General features: G+C 38.8%; 1 protein-coding gene across 4 annotated transcripts in view; it reads left to right on the top strand.

Moving 5' to 3' along the window:
* The window catches only part of MEGF10 (multiple EGF like domains 10), a 369,913-nt gene that overhangs the window by 147,633 nt on the left and 196,717 nt on the right, over positions 1-25,563 (top strand). For all 4 annotated transcript variants that reach the window (XM_070412562.1, XM_070412566.1, XM_070412568.1 and 1 more), the window contains one exon: positions 20,316-20,502. In XM_070412562.1, the coding sequence (XP_070268663.1) occupies positions 20,421-20,502 (82 nt within the window). In that variant the 5' untranslated portion in view covers positions 20,316-20,420. The remainder of the gene's footprint in view (positions 1-20,315; positions 20,503-25,563) is intronic.

A 25,563-nucleotide genomic window follows, 5' to 3' on the forward strand; every position in this document is an offset into this window, starting at 1 on the left:
GAGTGAGAGTTGGCTTGCCGAGCAATGGGGAGAGAAAGATTGCTCCAGTAAAAGGGAACAGCATGTTTGTGGCCTGGAGGTAAAATGATATAAAACTTGAAGGAATGGGAGGGGATTCATTAAGTCTGTGGTATGAAGGGTGGGGAAAATAATGAGAGATGAAATTGGAGCAGAGTGGGATGGGAAACCATGAAAAAGTTTTAGGCAAGGCAGTGACTTAATTAGATTTTCTTATTGGAAGGTTCCCCGTGGCTTCACTGTAGAGAAGGGAAGAGGCAGGAGGGCACACAACTAGATGCCTGGTGACCTGTTAGGAAGCTCTTGCAGGCATTGAGGCAAGAGATGTTGGTGCTTCCACTAGTGACACTGCAGATGAAAAGAAGTGGGCAGAGATAAAAAAAAATATAGAGGAATCAGGGACTTGGTGACGATGTGAATGTGGGGTTAAGACAGGATTCATGAGTGACTTTCAGGATTCTGTCTGGGGGCGACTGAGTGGACAGTGAAAAATGTTCTGATTTTTGGGCAACAGCAGGAGAGGAGCATATTTGGGAGAGAAGGTGATGTATTCAGTTTTGGACATGTGGCGTTTGAGGCCACTAGGCATTGTCCGAGTGGTAATGTACAGTTGGATATAAATCTAGAACATGAGAGAGAGATTTGGGCTAAAGATACACATTTGAGAACAAATTCAATGAGCTAACTGAAACAGTGAATTTGGACTTCGGCCATATTTATGAAGTAAAGAGCCTAGAATAAAGAAGGCATAGTCCTGGTTCTGAGTATGAGATGGCACAGGGGCTGAGAGTTTGGGCTTGGGTCAGTCCCAGCTCTGCTCTGCTATGTGAGCCTGAGGATGGTGACTTATGGCTTTGAGTTTCAGTTTCTTCATTATAAATTGGGAATTATAAAACCAGTTACTGCCTTAGTTGGTTTGGCTCAGTAGATAGAGCATTGGCCTACGGACTGAAGGGTCCAGTCAAGGGCACATGCCTGGGTTGTGGGCTCGATCCCCAGTAGGGGGCGTATAGGAGGCAGCTGATCAATGATTCTCTCTGGTCATTGATGTTTCTCTCGCCCTCTCCCTCTCTCTTCCTCTCTGAAATCAATATAAATAAATAAATAAATAAATAAATAAATACCAGTTACTATGTGGTATTTATAAAGAATAGAATAAGGTGATGAGTATTACATGGATAACAGTGCCTGGCATATGGTAAGTGCTCAAGAAATAATAAGTATTGTGTCATCTCTGTGGTAGCTGTTGTGTTTTACTCACTGTTTGAGAGAACTCACTTTAAAAGGGATGGGCTCACTGTACCCCTTATTCAGATGAGACCCTGAAATGTGAGGTTGTCACAGGAGGAATGGTTTAAAAGCCCAGGGCTGGAGATACAGGAGGTTTGAAATAGCACTTTCCAAATATACAAAAGATTTCTAGAAGAAAAAGAAGATAGAATTCCCAGTGGGATTCCAGAGGATGGAAATGAGATGCACTGACAAGAGTTTTAGGGAGACTGACTGAAGTTCAATATCACAGAAACCTCCCCATGGCCAAAGCTCTCTAAAGATACAGTAGTGTTTTTGTCTGTTTGTTTTTTAAAGGAGGGACTTTCCGTCCAGCTGCTGTGGCTCAGTGGTTGAGTGTTTACCTTTGAACCAGGAGGTCATGGTTCCATACCAGGTCAGGGCATATGCCCAGGTTTTGGGCTCGATCCCCAGTAGGGTGCATGCAGGAGGAAGCCATTTTTATTCTCTCTCATCATTGATGTTTCTATTTCTCTTTCCCTCTCCCTTCCTCTCTGAAATCAATAAAAATATATTTTTAAAAAATAAAGGAGGAGCTTTCTCATCTGCAAATTAGAGCTCCTATGATTGCATGGAAGAGTCATACCTGTTGTTGGAGGTGGGCTGGGATGTAGCCTTGCTAACTGTAGAGTGATTGCCTAGTTTAAATAGGGTTTTTATTTAGGGCCTGGTGTCCTCAGCAAGTTCATTAAAATTTATTACAACATTCATTCTCACACTTGTTCTCTAACCATAAATAAGAGATTGTTTTCTTTACTGAGTAGGACAGGGGCTGAGTTTTTTTTTTTTTTTTTTTCCAGATAAAAACACCTCCCTCACATGGGCCTACATTCTACAACTGCCCAGCCTTCTTGCCCCAAATGCACCCAGCTCAGTGTCATGGGCAAAGGGCACAGAACTGCCCGAAGTGCAGCTGTGAGGTTTTGTTTTTTCCACCAGACCCTCTTGCCCTCTGAATGCATCATTATTCTTTCCCAGCTGAGCAGTCTCCTCCCCTCCCAGCCCTTCCCCAGGGCACAGCTCCAGGGAAGGCACAATGATTTGCAATAAGTTAGAGGAGGTCAAGTCTTTAAATCTCACCACCTTGGGTTTATTTTCTGATAGTAAAATGGAAGGAAAATAGAGTGAAACCTCCATGATTTATGGGCCCCCTTCCCTTCCGAGGTTTTTCTAGTCGCATCTTTGTGCTATGCTTGACATTTATGATATAAGGTATTAATATCTGGAAAGAAGAGCTGCTGGTGCTAATTATTCAGACCTGCTCTGACAGTGAACTAGTGAGCAGCACTTATATGTCAGACCCCATCTATTCATTAAGCCTTTAACTTAAAATAGGTGGGGATTCTGAAGCACGGTGAGCTTGCACTGTATAGATTTCACGGAGAGTCTACAGGTTATATTAGTAAATCAGCCATGATAGAACTGCTGAAAAGCAATCCAATAACTGTCTGATATGTGGAATCCTCAGGAAACTCTTTGACTTTTGCAATGTGCCAGGGACACTAAGATGATGCAAGGGAGGGGAAATGGAGAGGATGGGACTAACTTTTCTTAATTAAGAAAGGAAAATGTTTGCCTCCTCTCCTAATTCTTCAGGGTGTCAGATGTGCCTTGTTTCTAGTAGCTATTTGTAAAATTAATCATTTTAACAGTCTCAAACAGACTGGGTTTTTACACTTGATAAATATTTGATGTTGAACCTTTGAAATATGCAGTGATGTGACTTTTTTTTTTCCTCTCAAGAGTTACTCCCCAGAAGCCAGTGTTAATTTGCAGATGCCAACACAGGACTAATGGTTTTCTGTCAAAAGATTAATCCACATTAAATCAACATAGGACTAAGAACTCGAGACTGTGTAGACTTCTGTCATGAAAGAATCCAGTCTGTGATTCTGCCAGCTATGCTGGCAGTCGTTTCCTCCTGAGGGTTGGTTAGTTAATTGGTCAGGCAGCCTGGTAGACCTACTTATTGCCTACCCAACCGTCAGCCCTCTCTGCTAAATCACTCTTAGAGAACACTGATTATGTACAAGGAGCAACATACTGAGCTCCGGGTGACGAGATGGGATTGGCCTAAGCCAATTATGATGAACTACTTGTTTGCCTGTGAAGGGTTTAGGGGTGAGAAGTTGACTCAATTCTGGCCAATAAAATGTAAAAGTAGTGGAGGTTGAATGGGTTGGAAGGGGAAGAAAAAATGTTTTTGGAAAAGAAATAAAAGATCATCATGTGACAGTCCCTTTTGTCTCTGCCAATTTTCTTCCTGATTTGGGTGGGGTTGTGAGAAAGCTGGTGGCTGGAGCTCAGCAGCCACATTGGGATCATGAGTGGAGAGTATAGTCAAGTGCTTTGGGTGGCAGAACAGAAAGATGGAAAGAGCCTGGGTGACATTATCAAGCCATCAAGCCACTCTGCCCACCTCTGGAACTCTTTTTAAACAAGTGACAAATGTCCTGGTTAAAGCCATTGTTAGTCAAGTTTTCTGCATATTGCTGCCAGAAGTATTCCTAACAATTATAGTCAGTTAAGTTTGTAGGCCTGGGACTTGTTCTCACTTTATTTTTTAATTCATAAAATCTTACTTGCATGTAGTAAAACAAAATGTTGAACAATATATAAAGGCATTAAATAAAAAAATAATGTCTGTTATCCCAGCTCCTACTATCCTCCTCAGAGAAAACCATTTTTAATTGCTTCTGCTTTTAGGCCTCAATGGTTATGACTATAATTTAAAGTAATTTGCCTCTTCTTCTATTTAAAACGTATTATTTAGACAGTATATATTGCCTCCCCACTCTGAAAGATGAGAAATACATCTTCAACTTTGATCCCCTCACCATCTATACGAATAAAAGGGTAATATGCTAATTAGACTGGACATCTCCGGACATCCATCCAGACATCCTTCTGGACAAAGCCACGGAGGTGGTTAGGGGCGATCAGGCTGGCAGGGGAGGGCAATTAGGGGTGACCAGGCTGGCAGGGGAGGGCAGGCAGAGGCAGTTAAGGGCAATCAGGCTGGCAGGCAGAGGCAGTTAGGGGCAATCAGGCTGGCAGAGGAGCAGTTAGGAGCGATCAGGCAGGCAGGAAGAGAGTTTAGGGGCAATTAGGCAGGCAGGCAGAGAGGTTAGGGATGATCAGGCAGGCAGGCAGGTGAGTGGTTAGGAGCCAGTGATCCTGGATTGGAGAGGGTGCAGGCCAGGCTGAGGGACCCCCCTCCCCATGCATGAATTTCATGCGCCGAGCCTCTAGGATTCATTATATTTCCTTTATCATTGTTTATAGTTTAAATCAATAAATATAACTTTTCATATTTTTACTATATAAATATTAAGTGCAGAATCAAATGAATTGGTTTAATCCCTAAAAAAGGTAATGCAATCCTATATCACCAAACTATTCAAGGGAGCATGTTCTAGGCATTGGATTATCTTTCTTCACACTCAGAGTCTTCAAAATCATGCCACACTTTAGTTATTCATATTTGTACTTTGGTTTCTTAAACAATGGTGCTTTTTTCCATCCTAAATTGCTAATTGTCATACTTATTTCTTGCAGAGAGTGAAAACACAAACGTTTTCATTATATCACGAAGGTAACAACATCTTAATCGAACTATTTCTTAGAAGATATTCTTTTAGGTGTCTGACTTCCTATTCTAATTAAGCCAGTAATATATTCCTGCAGATCTACGAAAAGACATTGGTCATTGTCTTCTAGCAGTATTGCAGATGAGAAGTTTGATGCCAATTTTATTTCACTTTTTCTGTAACTTTCCCTTGATTTTTTAAAGCTTTTTCCCCCTTTTTCTTTGGCGTTCAATTCCATAAGAATGGGTTGGGGAATGAGCGCCTATATGTTTACTCTGTTCACTATTCAATCTTAAATCTTAGGGTTTTTGTTTTTTTTGAATTCTGGAAAAAAATTTCTATTATTTTTAAAAAATTAACACCTACTTCACATACTGTAAAATTCACCCTTTTAAAGTAAATTATTAAAATTGTTTTGTATATGCACAAAATTGTACAGCCTTCACTACTGTCTAATTTTAGAACATTTGCATCATCCTCAAAAGAAACTCTGCAACCATTATTAGTCATGCCCCATTTCCCTCTTTCTCCAGCCCCTGGAAACCACTAATCTCTATGGCTTTCAATCTCTATTCTGGATATTTTACATAAATGTAAACATTTAATGTATGGCCTTTTGTGTCTGGTATCTTCCACTGGGCATGATGTTTTCAAGATTCATTTATGTTGCGGCATACCCATATCACCAGTACTTCATCCTTTTTTATGGCTGGATAATATTTCATTTATGTATAAACCACATCCACTCATCAACTACTTTTTCTTTACTTATTTTCTCCATGCATTTTTTTTCAGCTCTCTCCTTCTGGCAGTTTTGTTAGTTGGGTACAGAACTTCGTATATGATCCTCTATTATTTTAACTTTGCTTTCATATCTTTAATTTCTTCATTTTTTGTTCAATATTTTAGTAGATTTATTTTATTTTTAGACCTTCTATTACATGTAAAGAAATTTTAGTAAATAAATTTTTAATTTACAGAAACCCTTTCTTGATTTCTGATTGTTCTTTTTTTTCTTTTTTTTTTTTAGAAGAAGCCTATTTTACATCTCTCTAGGTAGTTATATACACTCTGTGAATTAAATAAAATAAGGTCCCTCAGAATGTCTGGTGTGTACTTGGTTTATGGATAACTTTTTCCCCTTCTGCTTCTAAATCCTTCAGGCTATTTTAATGCCTCTACTAAGATGCAACCAGTCTTTCCACTTGCTACTCCCCTGTGCTGTTGGACAGTGGACAACTATCCATTGTTGCAGACCAAGTCAAATGTGAACAACGTTAGCCTTCTTTTCTTTCATGGTTTGTGCTTTTTTTAAAAAAGTTCAGATTCATTGGGCATCATTTACACTCAGTAAAATTCACTCTTTAAAGATGTTGAGTGTGATGAGTGTTGATAAATATATACAGCCATGTCCCTACCACCATAATCAGGATAGAGAAATAGTTCCATCAACCCCCAAAGTTCCTGTAAGTCCCTTCTCAAATCTCTCATCTTGGCTTTAAGTATTAGTGATCAACCCTATAGATTTCTGTCACGGCTTTCCCCTGCTGCTGTGTGGGTCTTGTTCTCTTACAGCATCTTTACGAGCCCATGGTCTGACTGTGAACTCTGGGTGAAACATGCTGACGGGAAGGTTTTCCTATAGGGCATGTGGGTGTGGAATAGGAAGGCAGCAGTTCCGCAGCTTAAATTCCATAATCTCTAATTGCTGTAATTCAAGTGGATAGGAATGGGGTGGGAGGAGCTACCTGGACCAGATATTTCATAAACAGCCCTTTATTTAATTACACTAATTACTGCTTTGCATCCTATTTCTTGTTTCTTGCCATCTACACATTTAGGGTCTCCTAGGACTGTGCCATAGAGAATGGCTCCCACCTCTGCTGCAGCCGTCTTCCAAATGTGTTCTGGGTCTCAGTTTTCATTACTCTGGTTTATCCAGTAACATGGTCCCATCCTCTTTCTTGTTGCCAATAAATCTATCAAAACTTGTTTCTCAGTGCATTCTTTCTCCTAGTCACAATGGTGTCATGACTTTATTCATGTCATATTTCTTTATTATAAATGCCATATGATTTTTGGGAGGGACTGGAAGTGAACACTCATGCTTGGTGTGCCATCTTTTTTTTCAATTAATTTTTTATTTTTTATTTTTAGTTACAGTTTATATTCAATATTCTGTATTAGTTTCAAATGTACAGCATAGTGGTTAGATAATCATATACTTTATGGAGTGGTCCCCCCCAGTATTTCAAGTACTCACCCAACCCTATACATATTATGATATTATTGACTGTATTTTTTGGTGTGCCATCTTGAAGTGTAAGTCTTCAAGGGACCAATTCATAAGAATTTACAGTAAATCCAAGAGGTCAGCAAGTAGTAGAATTATTTGGAATAGTCTCAGATGAAACCTTTTTTCAGGGAAAAGAAATGTGATCTCCACTTGTGAACTAGCTCATGACTCACATCACTGTTAGCATATAATTTGACTCTCTGCATTCAAGTTACTTATTTTTCCCCCCTAAATATATTTTTATTGATTTCAGAGAGGAAGGGAGAGAGAGATAGAAACATCAATGATGAGAGAGAATCATTGATTGGCTGCCTCCTGCATGCCTCCCCTTGGAATCAAGCCTGCAACCCAGGCATGTATCCTGACCAGGAATTGAACCATGACCTCATGGTTCATAAGTCAAAGCTCAACCACTGAGCCACACAGACTGGGCATTCAAGTTACTTGTTTATTCTAGACTATAAACTTGTGGATTCTCATAGGTAGTTTCAGGAAGTGTCCCAAAGACATCGGTATTGATATCTTAGAGAAGTATAGTTTAGTTTTTAGCCATACTGTAAATATGGAGTCATAGTAGTTTATTTCATCAACACACACATTTTTGTCATAGATCCAAGCTACAAGTTAATTTTTACTAATGTAGAACTTGAAACAGGGCAGCTTGACCTGGGTAATAGCACAGAGAGGTTCAAAAGAGAGTCAAACATTGTCTTAAAATCTACTAGAGTGGATATAAAAATACAAAATATGCAATGCTTCACTTTGCCTCTCACTAATTATTTGAAAGAAATGCATTAGCAAAGGAAGATCAATTTAAAACCCAAACCAGCCCTAGCCAGTTTGGCTCAGTCGATAGCCTGTGGACTGAAGGGACCCGGGTTTGATTCTGGTCAAGGGCACATACCTCGGTTGCAGGCTTCTCCCTGGCCGGGCCCTGGTAGGGGCTCATGCAGGAGGTAACCTATCATTGTGTTTCTCTCACATCGGCATTTCTCTCTGTCTTTCCCTCTCTCTTCCACTCTCAGTAAAAATCAATGGAAAAATATCCTCAGGTGAGGATTTCAAAACAAAACAAAAAACCCAAACCCAAAACACCGCTTTCTCATTCTAAGCCATACACTACCACAAAGATATCTTTCATTGTTGGTCTTTTCCTTTCTCTTCCTTAAAATTGGGGAGTAGGGGAAGGCTATTAAAATGTTCTCTCTTTGAGTTGCAAAGAAAAAAAAGCTACCTGTAGGCAAAAATCTCTAGTGGATGGGTTGCAGTCTCCTCAGCCTGAGCTCTTGCAGTTATAGTCGGGCAATAGGACTATCCATTCCCTGAGGGGGGAGAGGAAGTGAGTGAGGCCATCCAAGCTTTCAAACCTCTCTTGAGAAGTTAGTGCCCAGCAGATCTTGTAGTAAGGAAGGTGTTGAAACCCTCACATTTGATCACCTTTTCTTTCTCTGGGGCTTAGCTGTGGTTTCTTTCCTTCGCCCTCCATGGAGCACATAGACATACTAAAGGGCCAGAATAGTCACAACGGTACTAGTAGGAGTCTAATCAGTATTTTGAGATGGTGAGAAGTCACTTTATCAGAGATGCCCTATCAGAGATGCCTTCCTACAGGAAAGTTTGCTCCTGATACATGACTTATACAGGTCGATGATGTTTGGGGAAAGCTTTCTTCTTAGCAGTGGGATCTAGCCCAACTCTGTTCTAAAGGTCAGTCTGGGTGGAACAGGAGGCTTAGCCTTCATATGGGTTCAGTTTTCTCTCCTGTAAAGAGGGGATTGTAATACATGCCCTCCTTACATGAAGTAACAGATATGCCAGGCTCTTTGTGCCTGCGTTTTGGAAAGCACAAACCTCTCTGCAAATGTAAAACTGTTTACTGATGCTTCTCTCCCCTGCTCTAGTTCCCTGCTCGGCCCTGCCCACAAGAACCAGCTGCTCCTGTTTCTTCTGTGACCTGTGGTGGCACCATGGGCAATCATGCACGTAGCTCCTTCAGTTTATGTCAGTATTCAATCAGTCACTCACCAGTTATACCCTCCTGCCTGGGGGGCTGGGCAGCCCTCCAACAGCCACCCTCCTTGGAATTGGTCTGCCTTACTGTCCCACCAAGACTTTGTAAGAGTCGGGGTTATAGGGCCTGGGGGAACAGCACTGAGCTGGAGAGGAAGAGATACTGGGAGACCTGTCAGTATACTCAGGGAGGCACTGGGTGAGTTTGTATGTGGGATACAAGGGTGAGGCTAAGATGAGCTCACATTTAAAGAATTTGAAGAATTGGGTGTAGGAAGAGGATGCAGAACTGGCTGAGGAAAGGTGAAACAAGTGTTAGATGGGTGTGAAAACACCTAATGCTGTGTGATCGAGGAGGGAGCAAGAAGACCAGGATATGTTATCTGTGAACTTCACCTTCCTGGTTTATTTTTAAGTCACTTCCCCCTCTGCTTCTTTGGTATGTATGCATATTTCCCTCCATTGTGTCTTTCCTCCTCTGCCCTTAGTCAGAAGGGGGATGGGAGGAAATGCAGAGGGTACCAGGAGAGAATTGCACTGCCCTCTAGCTGCCATAGTAGCAACTACAGAGATAACCTGGGTTACCGTCCTGACAGCAAGAAACCTTGACAATAATGCCTTTTTGCCGGATGCTTGGGTAATTGTATTATTTGGGTTTCTTCCAAAAAGAAACAATGGGCGAACAAAGTAAATGAAAAAGAGAGGCGTAAATAAATAGATAAACAAACAAATAAATAAACCAAAGAGTATCATTCATCGGTGAATTTTTATGGTGGTGAAAATTTTTAGTTTTTGGTAACTAAAAACTGTGGGCAGAAGAAAAGACCATCAAATCTCTTCTTGTGGTAGACCCGTCTCATTCTCCACCTGTCTAGCAATATGGTCAGCAGCAGCAAAAGGCATATTGGTGGGTTTTAGGGCATGATCTCTTAGTAGCCTGAAGCATTCCTTCACATTTTTTTCTCAGACCCAGTTCTTGAAGCCCCATTCATTGGGCAGAAGATTGGAGCTGGAAGGCGAGGAAAAGCGAATAAGTCAGAGTTAAGCTTGAATGATGAACCCCTGAGTGTTGATAACTTGTAGTTAGAGACTTGGAGCTGACTGCATTGCCCTCCCTTTCATTGCTCATCTTTCAGATACAAAGGCAGAGAGGTAGGTGCAGGGTTGAGTGGCTATCACAGGGAGGGACAGAGGTGAAATTCTGTCCTGGGAATTCCTGATCTTGAAGTTAGTTCATCCTCAGAAAAAAAGATAAATCACTAAGTCAAGAGATTTACAAAATGAAGTAAATGAAATAAGAGAAGGAATATGTGGGAGAACGTATGATTAATTGAGCACTATTATATTCCAGGTGTCTTACATGGTTATATTACTTATCCCTCCCGGCAACCCCAATGAAGGAAGTCAGTTTTATGATCCCATTTTCCAGATGAGGAGACTGAGGCATAGAAAGTCTATTTGCCAACATCACCTGACTTTGTAAGAGTTTTATGGAGCTCCTAGTCTGTTGTTCCAAAGCTTGTGTTATTTTCCTAAAGGGAAGCAAATACCAAGCAAAAGGAGGGGCAGGAAAGCATAGTGAGTAGAGTATAGAATTCATGCAGAAAAAGAAAAGTCAGGATCTGAAGCACCAGGTTGAGGAGACTATGCTGTTGAGGCTCAAACTCCAGTAGAAGGAATTGGTACTGGTATTGGGAACAACCCTTGAATCATAAATGGGATGTGAAAAATATTCCTCTGAAACTTCATCCCACCTTTCTGAAAGTAGCTTCAGTCTGTCATTTGGAAGCTCTCTCTATCTCAGAACCTCAGGTACTTTTGTGATTCCTTGACAAACAGAGAAACTTCCCCCCAATTTTTGGTTCATGATGGTAGTCCTATTGTTATAGTTGACACAGACCCTTAATGGCAGTGGCTCTGCTTCTGTGCTCTTTTTGGGCTGCATGAATCTTTCTTCACATGGGAGCCCTATTGCCCAGTACTGCCTCCTTAGTTTCACCACACAGTCATAGACTTTGGAGGCCCTGAATTCCCTCCAGGTCCTAACAGGAGTGAGGCATGGGTCTCTGCTGTTTGTGGAAACCACTATGCCTTCCTAGTTCAGCCAATCTACATCAGCTTCTGCCTCGCTCCTCCAGCATAAACTACTTCAGGAACTCAAACTCTTAAAGACCATGCAGCAGGCAGAGGTAGTAGGGAGTTTGCTTCCAAGCTTCAACCACAAAGGTTCCTGAAGTAAGGCAGCAATTAACCTGGCTGTATGTGAAAGCCGCCATAGATAATATGTAAACAAATGAATGTGGCTGCGTCACTTCAAACTTTTTTTACAAAACCAGGCAGCAGGCCGTTTTGGACTTCACACATAGTTTGCTGGCTCCTGGCCCATAGAAAACAATCCTGGCTCCTTGGCTTACATACAGTCTATTCACCTTTCTAGATTCATCTACCCACTTTTATGAGCATTCCTGTCCTCTAGGCATATAGACCTGCTTGCATTTTTTAAGCATGTCACATCCTCCCATGATTCCATGCCATTGCAAATGCCCCCTGAAACTTCATTCTCCATCTTCTTTTTATTTTTTTAAGATTTTTTTTTATTGAGAAAGGAGAGGGACACCCACACACACACACACACACACACACACACACACACCACACACACACACACACACACACACACACACATTTGCTGCCTCCTGCATGCCCTCTTCTGGGGATGGGGCCCACAATCTGGTCATGTGCCCTGACCAGGATTGAACCAGCAACCTTTCAGTGCACAGGGCCATGCCCAAACAACTGAGCAACACTGCCAGGGCTCATTCTCCATTTTCTTAAACAGACTAACTCCTACTCACCCTTGAAGATAAAACGTAACAATCACTTCCTGTCAGAAGCTTTCTGCGGTCCCTGGTGGCTGAGGTTATGCGTCTGTCTTTTCCCATGACACTATCAGGAAATTTGTCTGTATTGCGATTGGTCATGACATTCCACCATCTTCTCTTCTAGACTGAGTTCCCCTTCTCTGCAGCACGTGCTGCTCTCCCCTTGCTATGATTACCTCCTACTCCCAAATTTAGAGAATTTGTTGTAAAGAATAGGAGGAAACAGGAAAAAGTGTGAGTTTCATATTGACTTTCTATTGACCCAAAGAAACTAAGAAAAAAAATCCTAGAAATGCCTGAATTCTCTTTAAATTGGAAAACTTGAGTATTCTTCTATCTGTGGAAATAGGTGCTTGTGAGGGAAGTCAATTAAAGGGAGTTTTTATGTTTGTACACCTGGGTTTTGTGACTGTAAAATTTATGCCTGTGATAGTTACTTAACTTTGATAAATGGAAGGGATCAGTTGAAAAATAAAAGACAAAGAAGAAAACATATTATATATGTTTGGGGTATGGGTAGGTAGACTAAGTTGGAGATGTAATAAGTGAAGTCTGGATTTTTGGGCAAGAGGAAGCCCGGAGCAGGCTGTTTAGGAAAATAGGCCCAAGAGTAGTGAAAGGATGAGGATGGGGCAGTAACCTTGAGCCCTGGGTAGGGTTAGATATGGGGACTTGGGCCAACTGTATTGAACATTCCCTCTCCCTCTGCCTGTTTGCCCCCTCCCCAGATTCTCCAGGCTCCACTATTTCCATTTTCTCAACATGTTTCTACCCTGCCTTGTCTTCCCCTGAACTAACTGTAACATGGTACCAAAGTAAATATGTTATTATTTAAATTTTATTTTCTTTCCCCTTTTTTAAAGTTTTGTTTAGGTCATTTGATTCTCTCTTCTTAAACAAAATAAAATAGCTAATCAAGTTGCTTTTCACTTTTAGAAATTAAAATATTTTGCTATATTACAAGAAAAAATGATTTTTAATGTGGTTACACATTTTAGGAAAAACTCAAATCATAAAGGTACAAATTTAAGTATTACTCTTTGATAACACAATCATTTCACTTAAGGGAGAAATATTTTATTAAAAATTGAGTGATTTTATTAAGCTACGAATGAGTAACAGTAAAAGTCCTATGGGGAAAAGAAAGCTTTTATTGCATTAAAGGTATTGAGATAAAATTGGGGAGAACTTCTAGGGCCACTGTGACCATGACCACCACACACAAATATCCCATATAATAAAAGGCTAATATGCAAATCAACCAAAGAGCAGAACGACCGGTCGCTATGATGCACACTAACCACAAGGGGGCAGACGCTCAACACAGGGGCTGCCCCCTGATGGTCAGTGTGCTCCCACAGGGGGAGCACCACTTAGCCAGAAGTTGGGCTCCCACCTCCACAGCAGCGCTAAGGATGTCCGACTGATGGCTTAGGCCCTCTCCCCATGGGCACGAATTTTGTGCACCGGGCCACTAGTACATATATAAGCTGGTGGGTGGAGATACTGTGGATGTTTCCTAATCACAAAAATATCTTTGAAATTTTAAAACCAAGTTACAAAAGTAAAGTTTAAGGAGGGAACCTATGACTAGACTAGATTCTTGACTAGATCTCTGAGCAGGCCTTTTCCTATTTGAGATTTAGATCTTTTTGTGGGACTGTCAATAGTATACATATATCCACTTATACAACAGAAACAGGTAATATATTTATCACTAATCAACAGGAGGTAATAAAATCCTCAATGGGAAATGACACTGGACACATTTTCATGGTTAAGATTATGGTTTATTATTTGGGAAAAGTTAAGATTTGTCATCTGATTGTTAAAATCAAACTTTTCTGCCCGAAGTAGTTCTCATTAGATGATGATATTAGCGATTTTACGCAAACATGTTGACATTTTACCATATTACATTTTCAGCAGGGTCCAAGTGTCAGACAATCCTATATAATGAAAGGGTAATATGCAAATTGCCTCCTTGACTGGGAGTTCGACCAGAGTTCGACCAAGGGGTGGGGCCGGCCCGCCAACTGCCTGCGCCCCCTCCCCATCCGGCCGGCCTGATTGCCCTCAATCGGGGTGGGCCAGCAGGACCCCACCCATGCACAAATTCGTGCACCAGGCCTCTAGTATTTTTAATAAAGACCTAAGGTCTTTTTTTACAAAAAATATATTTCTTTATTGATTTCAGAGAGAAGGGAGAGGAGAGAGAGAGATAGAAACATCAATGATGAGAGAGAATCATTGATCAGCTGCCTCCTGCACACCCCACACTGGGTATCGAGCCCGCAACCCAGGCATGTGCCCTTGGCCAGGATCGAACCTGGGACCCCTCAGTCTGCAGGCTGATGCTCTATCCACTGAGCCAAGCTGGCTAGGGCCCTAAGGTCTTTTTTTAACCAACACATGTTGCCTAGTGGTCCTTCACTGGAAACCCATCATCACCACACCATTTGGAGCTTGTTTTGTGTCAGACGTTGCATGTGTAACAACTCAATGCTCATACCAACCATGTAAAATGAGCTCTATGATTACCCATATTACAGGTGTAGCAGCAGGTACGGAAAGGGTAAGTAAGTTGCCCAAAGTCACACAGATGGTGAGCAGTGGGGCCTGGATGACACCCTGGACAGTCTGGCTCCTGAGGCCTGTGCTTCACCTCCCTCCATGCTTTCCTTCTTCTCAGGATTCTAATTCCCAAGTCCACTGATTTTCTCTAATCACCGCAGGATATTCCTCTCACGGTCTGTGTCTATTTATGATCTATAGCCACCATTCGTGAATAAAACAGATAAAGCTTGGTCTGTATAAATGACCTGTGTTAATGTTTCTTGGCATTAAGATGGCTCATGGGGAAATAGAAATTATATTTGCAGTTCTTGTCTGGTTTCCTCAGTAATGGATTATGTCTACAGGATATGAATTCAATCGGTTGAAAACATGAAAGAATCATTATTAATAACCATACAGCTGACTTCATATGACTCCTGATGTGACACATTGAGAAGAACACATCATCACCTATGTGATAGTACTGCCAAAATGTCTCATCTGAATGTAATCATGAGGAAATAGTCAGACACACACACACAAAAGGACACTGCAAAGTAGCTAGCCTGCATTCTTCAAAGGCATCTGTGTTATAAAAGAGAAAAAGGCCAAGGAGCAGTTTAAGACTGATGGAGACTAAAGAGACAGGACAAGGAAATGCAATACATGGTCCTTGTTTGGATTTTGGATCAGGATTAAAAACAGCTATAGAGAACATTGTTGGAACAAAGAGGAAATTTTAAATATGGACTGTATATTAGATAATGTTAAATTTCCTGAGTGTCATAATTGTATAATGGTTGTAAAAAGCAAAGGAGAATGCCTTTACTCTTAAGAATTAGATGATATGTGAGTATGGGAATATATATATATATATATATATATATATATATATACACACACACACAAACATACACACAGAGCAAGTTACAATGTTAACAATTAATGAATCTAGTTGAATGATAAATTGGTGATTATAGCCCAGCTGGCATGGCTCAGTGGTTGTGTCAACCTTTTAACCAGGAGGTCATGGTTTGAATCCTGGTCAGGGCACGATCCCCAGTGTGTGTGTGGTGGGGGGGAGGGGGGCGGGGTGCAGGAGGTAGTCAATTGATGATTCTCTCTCATCATTGATGTTTCTATCTCTCTCTCCCTCTCCCTTCCTCTCTGAATTCAATAAAAAATGTTTTTTTAAAAAATAAATTGTTGATTATAGTACTATTCTCACAACTTTTCTAAAGGTTTGAAATGTTCATAATTTTATAAAAAAGACAGATATATATATATATATATATATATATATATATATATATATAGAAATGAATGCAGAAATAGACCAAGCAAGATTAGCCTGGAATTGGACATGGTTGAAGCTGGGTGTTTAATACATAGAAGTTTATTATATTATTCTGTCTACTTTTTATATGTTTGAAATTTTTTGATACAAAGTTTAGATAATCCCAGAAAAATTTAGTCCCGTTTCATGGTGCTGATTTTCAATAAATGATGAGGATAAACTGCCATGAAAATACTTTCCCTTTCTGTGTCTCGCCCCATTCCCACTCCTCCCAGCCCAGCTACCATTTCCCTTGCCTGGGTCCTGACCCACACTCCATTTTTATCGATCCTGAAACCAAAGTGATTATTATTTTTTATTTTTAATGAAAAACTGATCTTACCAAGCCTCACTTAAAGCCCTTCAAGTTCTGACCAGTATTTTAGGAGGACTCTCACCACTTCCAAGGCCAGCCCCGCCTCACTCTCCACCTCCTTCCCCTGGTTCTGGGCTCACAGCCAGTGTAGGTCTCTGATTCTCATCCCACCCTTCTCGACATCTGTGGAGAGACCTGCCCCCTCACTAGAATGCTCTTTCCCCTCTTTAGGGCTTATTCAGTCTTCACATATCACTTCTTTATGACATACTTCTCTGGTCTGTCTGCTGCAGCGGTTCTCAACCTGTGGGTCGCGACCCCTTTGGTGGTCAAATGACCTTTTCATAAGGGTTGCCTAAGCCCATCCTGCATATCAGATATTTACATTACAATTCATAACAGTAGCAACATTACAGTTATGAAGTAGCAACGAAAATAATGTTATGGTTGGGTCACACCATGAGGAACTGAATTTAAAGGGCCAGAAGGTTGAGAACCACTGACTTAGGGTAAAGCCTCAGTATGGGCTTCTATGGTACTAGGCACATTTCTCTGGTGACATTTATCCCAATTGGAATTGGAATTTTCTGTGATTACATTAATGCTCTCCTCTCTCACTAGGTTGCAAGCTGTCTGTTTTTGCTTACCATGTGTCTATCCGCAGTAGGTTCTTGATATTGATATCAAGATTTTAAAAATATTTTTTACTAAAAAGATTTAGAAATTTTGTCTTTATAGAGTTTCACTGTACTTATCTTTAAAAGGATAGGAGATTGTCTCCTGAAATTCAATTTCAGTTCTTTTCTCTTTATTTTCTTAAGTGAGGCTAATTTCAGTTCTTAAGTGGATATGATCCCTTCAGACAATATAGAAACATTACTGTCATGATGCTCCTTGAAAAATTAGTTAAGTCACTTGGCTTGCATTTCCTTTCATAATCGATATGACTTCATGCAAAATGATGTAGCAGTTCACATCATTCTGTCATTCTCCTTCAAGGAAATACTGTTTTCCAAAATTAAAATTATGAATCAACTCACAGGAGGATGTCATCAAATAAACAAAGAATCATTGCTTATATTACACTGCCAAGTTTTTGATATGTTTAATTCCTCTAAATGCATTTAACTTTAATGAAGAGTAATACAATCTAATAACAACATAAAATGGAATTGTTTATCTTCCAAGTCCTACATTGGGCAGATGTCTTCTCCTTAATACATTGTTTCCAATGCAAAGGTTTTTTCCTTTTCCCTTCTTCAGATTCGTCTCTCATTTCTATGTATGTGGTTTGGGAAGTGATCTATATGTACATGTTTAATTAAGTCACTTATCAGGCTGTAGTTTTCACAGTTGGAAATGTCTGAGATTTGTTGTTTCAAGTTCTCAAGGCAATGATATTTATATGGCCCAATTAAATTTGGTAATTATTAGTATATTAGTCAAGGTTATTTCAGTTGCAAGTGACGTAAAACCAAACTCAAACAGACTTATGCAAAAAGGGCATTTTATTGATACATATAACTGAGACCAAAGGTGGATGCTGGTTTCAGGGGCTCAGATGACCTGAATAGGGGCCTCTCCTCATCTCCTGCTTGCTTTGCTCTGTGCCCGCATCATTGTCAGGTTAGCATTTTCCTTACGCATGGCAAAGGATGTCCACGAAGCAACGTAGTAGATTATTCAATGATATAGGGTGACCTTTGGATATGTACAAATGGGGTAAAGGTCTCCAACTGGGATTTGGAGTCTGCTTGGGTGTCTGTGTGCGCTGCATTTATTTTTAAATATTTTTTGCCTTAAGGAGAGGTTTTGTTATAAGGCCCAGGGAGAGAGACAAGGTGGGGAGGCCTCACTTGGTACTATGTCTCCCACATAACCCAAGGAGGAGTTTTTGAGTTTCTGTGGAAAGCAGTATTTTAATAGAAGGTGAAATCAATGCAGCACAGTTTTGGTGCATTAAGGTGTGATAGCTTTGAAATGCTTCCATGGGGCAACATCCGTGCAAGACGGGACAGCATCTCATAGTGAAGGAATGATGAACCCAAATGCTATAGTTTCATTCCTGAACACCCTCTGGAGACTTTCAGAGTTCCTTGGGTCTCTGGGGTGGACAGGATAATGTGGATTACACTAACAATAGAGTAACTCATTGTCTTGTGGTGGGTGTTTCTAAGTAGTTTTACATGGATAGATTCCGTGAACCCAAAAGGTTTCTTATAGAGAAACATGCAGAAGACGTCAGAGTTGAATAAGAGTAAGTGAATGGAAAGATTAAAAAAAAAAAGGGTATTGTGTATTGACAAATATTTCAAGTTGATTACTCAGTAAAACATGTAACTTATGTAGAAAGCCAGTGACATTATTGCAGGCTGTTTTTCATTTATTGCCTATAAGGAAGTCAGTCATGTTATTGCTGTGTGTGGGCTTTCAAAGATAGAGCCATAGAAGAGCCATCTCAGACATGTTGCAAATAACTGTGCAACGCTTAGATTCTTCACATTGAGAACACTCTTCTCATATAACTTATTCTCTGGTTAAAAGCATATAAAATTTTAAGAAGCATATGTAATGTAATTGCAGGGACTTATATATACAAATCAGTCATGTGGTCTGCAAAAGTTAACTGTAAATTGTTATCTAGGTAAAAGTCTCTATTACTTTTGTTGGTAGAAACTCAGATTGTAATTAAAACTACTGTCAGCAGAATGCTCATTAAAGTGGATTTAAGATTCCACACAAAAAGTTATTGATTCCACAAAGGATAAACACCACTAAGCCACTAAAATCATCTGAAGTATTAAATTACAGATTTAGTTGCTGTTATATCTTTTTACTCACTTGGTGGTTTACTAAGAAACCTCTGTATAAGGTATGTTTGAAATGAAACAGAGATATCAGCCAATAGTTATTTCTCACAGATATTTAGAAATTAACTATCTGCTGAAAAATGGTTAGTGTAATGGGTTTTGGTCTCTCCTGCCCCAAATTCTTGGCCCTCATAAAAAATATAGCCCACTTCATGTCTATGGGAAGGAAGGATAAGAACGGGGGTCAGATGATAAGTTTTTGGCCAGCAGAATCCAGCCTAAAGCGCCTGACTTAGCCCTATCACATTTCCAGTGTATATTTATGTACTGTACCATTTGGTATTATTATAAAAATTTTTATCTGTCCCCGGAGGCAAAATTGAGTTATATATTAAATGGCTAGTTTCTTTGTTTTCTGCTTAGGTATGCATGTAATGTGGTAGCGTAATATATATTCCACACTTGTTTCATTCCTGCCGAGAGATAATATTTTTGCAGCTGACAGAGTAAAGACATCCTGTGCTCCCAGAATAAGAGAACATATTGGCAGGATAAAATACAGATGTTTCCCGTGTTTTTTCTGCCTCATAGTTGTATTCAGCAGAGTTTAATTTTCATAGGCATATTTCTCTGTCCTTGTTTGAGCAGTTGGACACAGAAGTCCACAGTAAATTCAAGATTTTAAAAGGTGGTTTCAGCTAAAGCATTTTAAAATGTTTTTTTAAAATATATTTTTCTTGATTTCAGAGAGGAAGGAAGAGATAAGAGAGAAAGAAACATCAATGACAAGAGAGAATCATTGATCAGCTGCCTCCTGCATGCCCTACTAGGGATTGAGCCTGCAACCTGGGCACATGCCCTGACAGGGAATCAAACTGTGACCTCCTGGTTCATAGGTTGATGCCCAACCACTGAGCCACACCATCCTGGCTAAAAATGGTTTTATTGGTGGGAACATAACTTAAAAACTCACTCCCCACTCTCCCTACAAAAGGATCTTTTCATTAAAATGTGGGAATCAAAATAACTTTCTTCTCTAGCATGAAGGAACTTGAAGTATATCAAATTTTTCTCTGGAAGAATTATATTTTTCTCAAGTGAAGAACAAATATAAAATTTACCTTGTCACAGTCTAGGAAAAATAAACAGAAAATTCTGACAAAGGTGGTATCCTAATCACATGTTTGATGTCTTTCTTTTTCCCATTTCAGAAAAAAAAAATCCATGGAATAGAAAAGGAATATAAAAAGATCATTGTGTATCATCATCAGAAACTTCTCACATATACCTATGAAGCTGAGATGTTTTAGCTGGAAATGGCACAGGTGGGAATAAATGAAGGGAACGCTGACATTTTGGCTGTTCATCCTAAAAAAAATGAATTCTTCCTCTTTACAGGTAAGAGAAAAGTTGCCAGATAAGGAATTCAGTAGTTCAAATGAGGGGGATCAAATGTGAGCATTCAGATGAAACAATCTCTAGTAAGACAGTTGTACTATAGAATAAAGGGAAGAACTTGGGGGTGAGAAGCTAATTTTCTTAGATTCAAAGGGATCCTCTACTAATTTTTTTCAAGTGCAGACTTTCACAGAAACGTAAAAATTGAGAAACAAAAAACAGGGCTTGGAAATCAAAAGAAGAGTAACTATGGGGCATTTTGCTAAAATGTAGAGCATAAGCTCTAAGTTTTGGGAGTTCAAGAAAAAATCGAGAGGCAGAAAACATTAAAGCAAGAAAAGCAATATTGTTGTTATAGGAGATCTAGAAGGAGAAAATAGTATAGATGCATGAAAAGCAATAATCAAAGAAACAAAAGAAGACAATGTCTTTGGATTGAAAGATTCAGTCTTTATGTGCAGAAGACTTGCCAAAGGCTGGGCAGGTGTAATGACAAGTAATCATGCCCAGGTGGTTTTCCATGTCCTGGATAAAGAACAAATGCTGGAAGCAGCCAACTAGGAAAAAATAAATGTCATCATAGGAAAAAATTTTGAATGGCATTAGGCTACTTATTTCTAACACTAATGTGGGAAAACCTCAGAGAAAATGTTGATACTTCTGGAGAAAAAGCATAATGTTCCAAGAATTATATACCAAACCAAGATATTATCTGAATGCAAAGGCAGATGAAAGCCTGGTTCAGATTTGTAACAATTCAGAAATTACGTGACTCATGTATGGTTTTTGAAAAATACTATTTAAAGTAGACCTTCAAATAAAAACTAATCAAAGCAAACAATTTAATAAAGACACATTTTAGAAAAAAAGAGAAGTGAGCAATAAAAACTTAGATGTAAGTCTAAAGAATTGTTTGTAATGGTGTTATGAAGCTAAGTACAATTTATAACAAAGGATTTTCAAAGAAAAAATGTATATTATTTAAAAATGCTCCCTAGAGATGTGGGGTAAGGAGAAAGAGAAAGTAAAGTGTAATGAAGTTTTTATGTCAAACAAGGAGGGTCTATATGTGTTACTGAATTCTTGACACTGACAGAGACTCAATTAAAACTTGTTTGAATAAATTTTAAACAAGACCAAAATTAGACCATTAGAGAAGAAAAACATGTAAAGGATGTTCATTATTCCAAAGGATGACAAAGTGTGTGTGTGTGTGTGTGTGTGTGTGTGTGTGTGTGAGAGAGAGAGAGAGAGAGAGAGAGAGAGAGAAAGGTAGGGGTAGAAAAGGGGGAAGAGACAAGAAATATAATTAAAAGAATACATGAAATAAGATGCAAAGAATAAAAAGAAAAATATCTATTTGTTTCTCCTATTAACTTCTAGGCCATGATGGTGTAACTGCTATTGGATTTACCCTCCCACTATAACCAGAACAGAATGTGTGACTATTTTCAGGCATTGGAAAATAGGCAGTGTGGGACTAGAGTCCTAGAGAGACAGGGCATCCGTGAGGTGAGCACCACATACAGCCTGACCTTATGTCTGAGGGCACTTTCCTGAATGTGGCACAGAGAGATGGAACCCATGTGAAGAATATATATCTTATTGAGCTGAGGAGGCAGGCATAGAAACAAAGGGGATGACAAGGCAGCTGGCATTTGCAGGTTAGAATTCCAGAGAGGAATGAGTTATACAGGAGGGAGGTCCCAAAGGTCTGTGTGGAGATTCTTCTTAACTCTTTGGATAAGAGCTGCTTTGGGCTTTGCATGTGTAGGTTAAGATTCTATAAAACCTCAAGATTCTGTAAGACAGCAGCTGCTGTGGAGCTTAGTAATGAATGGAAATGCAAGAGGTCATGCAGTGCTAAAAGATATCGAATTTTGGGTTCAACCATATGGAAAGACTTCATTGAGCACACCAGGTATTTAGTCATGACCCCAGAAAGGCCACTCTTTAGAAACCAGGAGTAAGATCATATCCTAGGATTAAGGTAAAAACCAATATAGATTTGCCCAAACAAAGCATAAAATGAAAATGGAAGGATCTAGAGAATGAGCTGGTTATGTAGTTGCTAGCCAGAACCAAACATTTCACCTTTAAAAGGGAGACAACACAATCCAGATGCTCTATAATATATCATTCATAACATGCAGCATGCAATAAAGAAATTATATATGCAAAGAAGGAAAATGGAATCTGAAATCAAGATCTTTGAAAAGCAGACAATAGAAATAGATCCTGAAAATGACTCAGATTTTGTAGTTAGGACACAATTTTAAGAATGGTGGTAATAAACATGTTCAAGGATTTAAAAGAAAACATGGACAATGAAAAAATAGGTGGGAAATCTTAAAGAGAAATTCAAATTATAATGTATCAATTAAAAATATTAGAAATTGCAATTTCTATCAATGGCTTAAGACAAGATTGAACACTGCAGAATAAAACGTATGAGAACTTGAAAATAGACCAATAGAAAAGTTACAAACTAAAATGTAGAGAGAATACAAATTTATAAAATGAACAGAGCCTCAGTAGCTTATGGAATTATGTATATCAATTGTTACATGTATGATTTGTCTCAGAAGGAAAGAAAAAAGAAGAGAATGAGTCAGAACTATTTGAAGAAATAATAACTCAAAATATTCAAAATTTGGTGAAAAAAAAACAATCTTCAGGTCTAAGAAGCTCACAAAACTCAAGGCAGTATGTCTTTCAAAATATTCTAGAATAGAGGTTAAAAATGCTTTTCAGGTGAACGTAAGTTGATAGTAGCTGTGGCACTGAAAGACATGCTAAAGAAAGTTTATTGGACTGAAAAGAAAAGTTAGAACTGTAGGAAGGGATGAAGATCATTGGAAATGGTAAATATGTAGAAAAATGTAAATGAATTTTCTTTAAATTTCCTGAAAAAAATTTGACTGGTTTAAGCAAGCAAAAATAATAACATGTTGTAGCATTTCTGATGTATGTCATGGAAAATGTGACAATAGCATTAACAATTGAATTGGATAAATAGAATTCTGTTGCAAGATTCTTATAGTCTATATGGATGTTATATTAATTAGGGTAGGCTGATACATTAAGGATGTATGCTATAATACTTGGAGTAATATATATATATATATATATAGAGAGAGAGAGAACATGAACAAGATCTAAAGAGGCCTTTAATGGAGTACTGAAAAAATGTTATTATCCTAAAAAGGCAGAAAAGAACCAACAAAGAAGCAAACATGAGATAGGACAAATAAAAAACAAATTGCACAATGCTTAGAATGAAACCCAACCATATTAATAATTATATTCAGTGTAAATGCACTAATTGTTCTAATTAAAATGAGTTTCATAATAAAAGGGTCAATTTATCAAGAGTATACAATAATCATTAATGGGTATTCATCTAATAACTATGTTTAATGTAGTTCCTGACACATGTAACTATTATTTTTTTAATATATTTTTATTGACCAGAAAGGAAGGGAGAGGGAGAGACAGAGAGTGAAACATCAGTGATGAGAGATAATAATTGATCAGCTGCCTCCTGCATGCCCGCCCTAATGGGGATGGAGCTTGCAAACTGTGCATGTGCCCTGACCGGGAATGGATCCGTGACTTCCTGATCCACAGGTCGACGCTCAATCACTGAGCCACACCAGACAGGCACATGTAACTATCATTAATGCAAGGATAACTCAACACAAAGAAAGCCATTAATGTAATTCACTACAAAAATAGATGAAAGGAAGAAAAACTATGGGCAAAAATATATTTGCTAAAATTCAATAATCACTCTTTATTAAAAACAAACAATAAGCTAACAATAGAAGAAAATTTCCTAAAGCTGATAAAGTTTAGCATAAACCAAGCGCAAATATCATATTTGATGTAAAGGATTAGAAGCATCTCTACTTAACATTAGAGTTAAGATAAATTTTCTCCAGGCATTGTTGTTATTTAAGCTTATAATGGAGTCTAACTCTAACTAATGAAATAAATGAAAAAAGAATAATATGGTACATAAATATTAAAAAGAAGAGACAATATAATTATTTTCAAATGAAAGATTGTCTTGAAAATTCAAGAAAAATTATTAGACTCAATAAAGGGTTCAGTATGATGGTTAATGCAAAATTAGCATAGAAAAATCAATGCTTTCCTATATATTACCAACAATGTATTAAAAAATGAAACCGAGAAAAGGGAATCCATTCTCAACAACAGTACAAACTATAAAATGACTAACAAAAATATAAGATTCATAGGCTGAAAACTTCAAAACTACAGGGAAAACATAAAAGAAAATCCATTAAATATAAATACATAGCCCCTTCCTAAATAGAATATATTTTGAAACATTAATCCTTCCCAAGTGAATTTGGAAGTGTAATGCAATCCTAATCATTATTTATAAAACTTACAAGCTGATTCTATAGGTCAAGTAATAGAGAAAATAAGTAATCACTTGGGAAATTCTGAAAAGAAAAAAATGGGAGAAATTTTCCTCTTTCAGAAATTTACACATATTTGACAATTATAAAAGTAAAGGCAGAAATATTGATTAATAACATTATATAGAATTTAGAAATAGGAGTATGTACACTGAGATTTAGCATACTAGTTAAAAACTATTGACTCTCAAGTCAGGCCACATAGTAGCTTTGAATTCTTGGGCAAGTTAACTCTCTATGCCTTAGTTTCTGTGTATGTAAAACAGGGACAATTATGCCACCTATATGCTACGGTTTTGTGAAGATACATAAAGCACTTAGAAGAGTGCTTGGAAGCCCAGCCAGCATTGAGCATCAGTGGTTGAGCATCGACCTATGAACCAGGAGGTCACAATTCGATTCCTGGTAAGGGAACATGCTCAGGTTGCGGGCTCAATCCCCAGTGTGGGCATGCAGGAGGCAGCCAATCAATGATTCTCTCTCATCATTGATGTTTCTATCTCTCTCTTCCTCTCTGAAATCAATAAAAATAATTTTTAAAGTAAGAGTGCTTGGAATATGGTCAGAACTATGTAAGTACTAGCTGCTGTTAATGATGAAGATAGTAAAC

This window comes from Myotis yumanensis, unplaced genomic scaffold (genome assembly GCF_028538775.1).
Source record: "Myotis yumanensis isolate MYYU_CA2020_CCGP unplaced genomic scaffold, mMyoYum1.0.hap1 SCAF_4, whole genome shotgun sequence".
NCBI lineage: Eukaryota > Metazoa > Chordata > Mammalia > Chiroptera > Vespertilionidae > Myotis > Myotis yumanensis.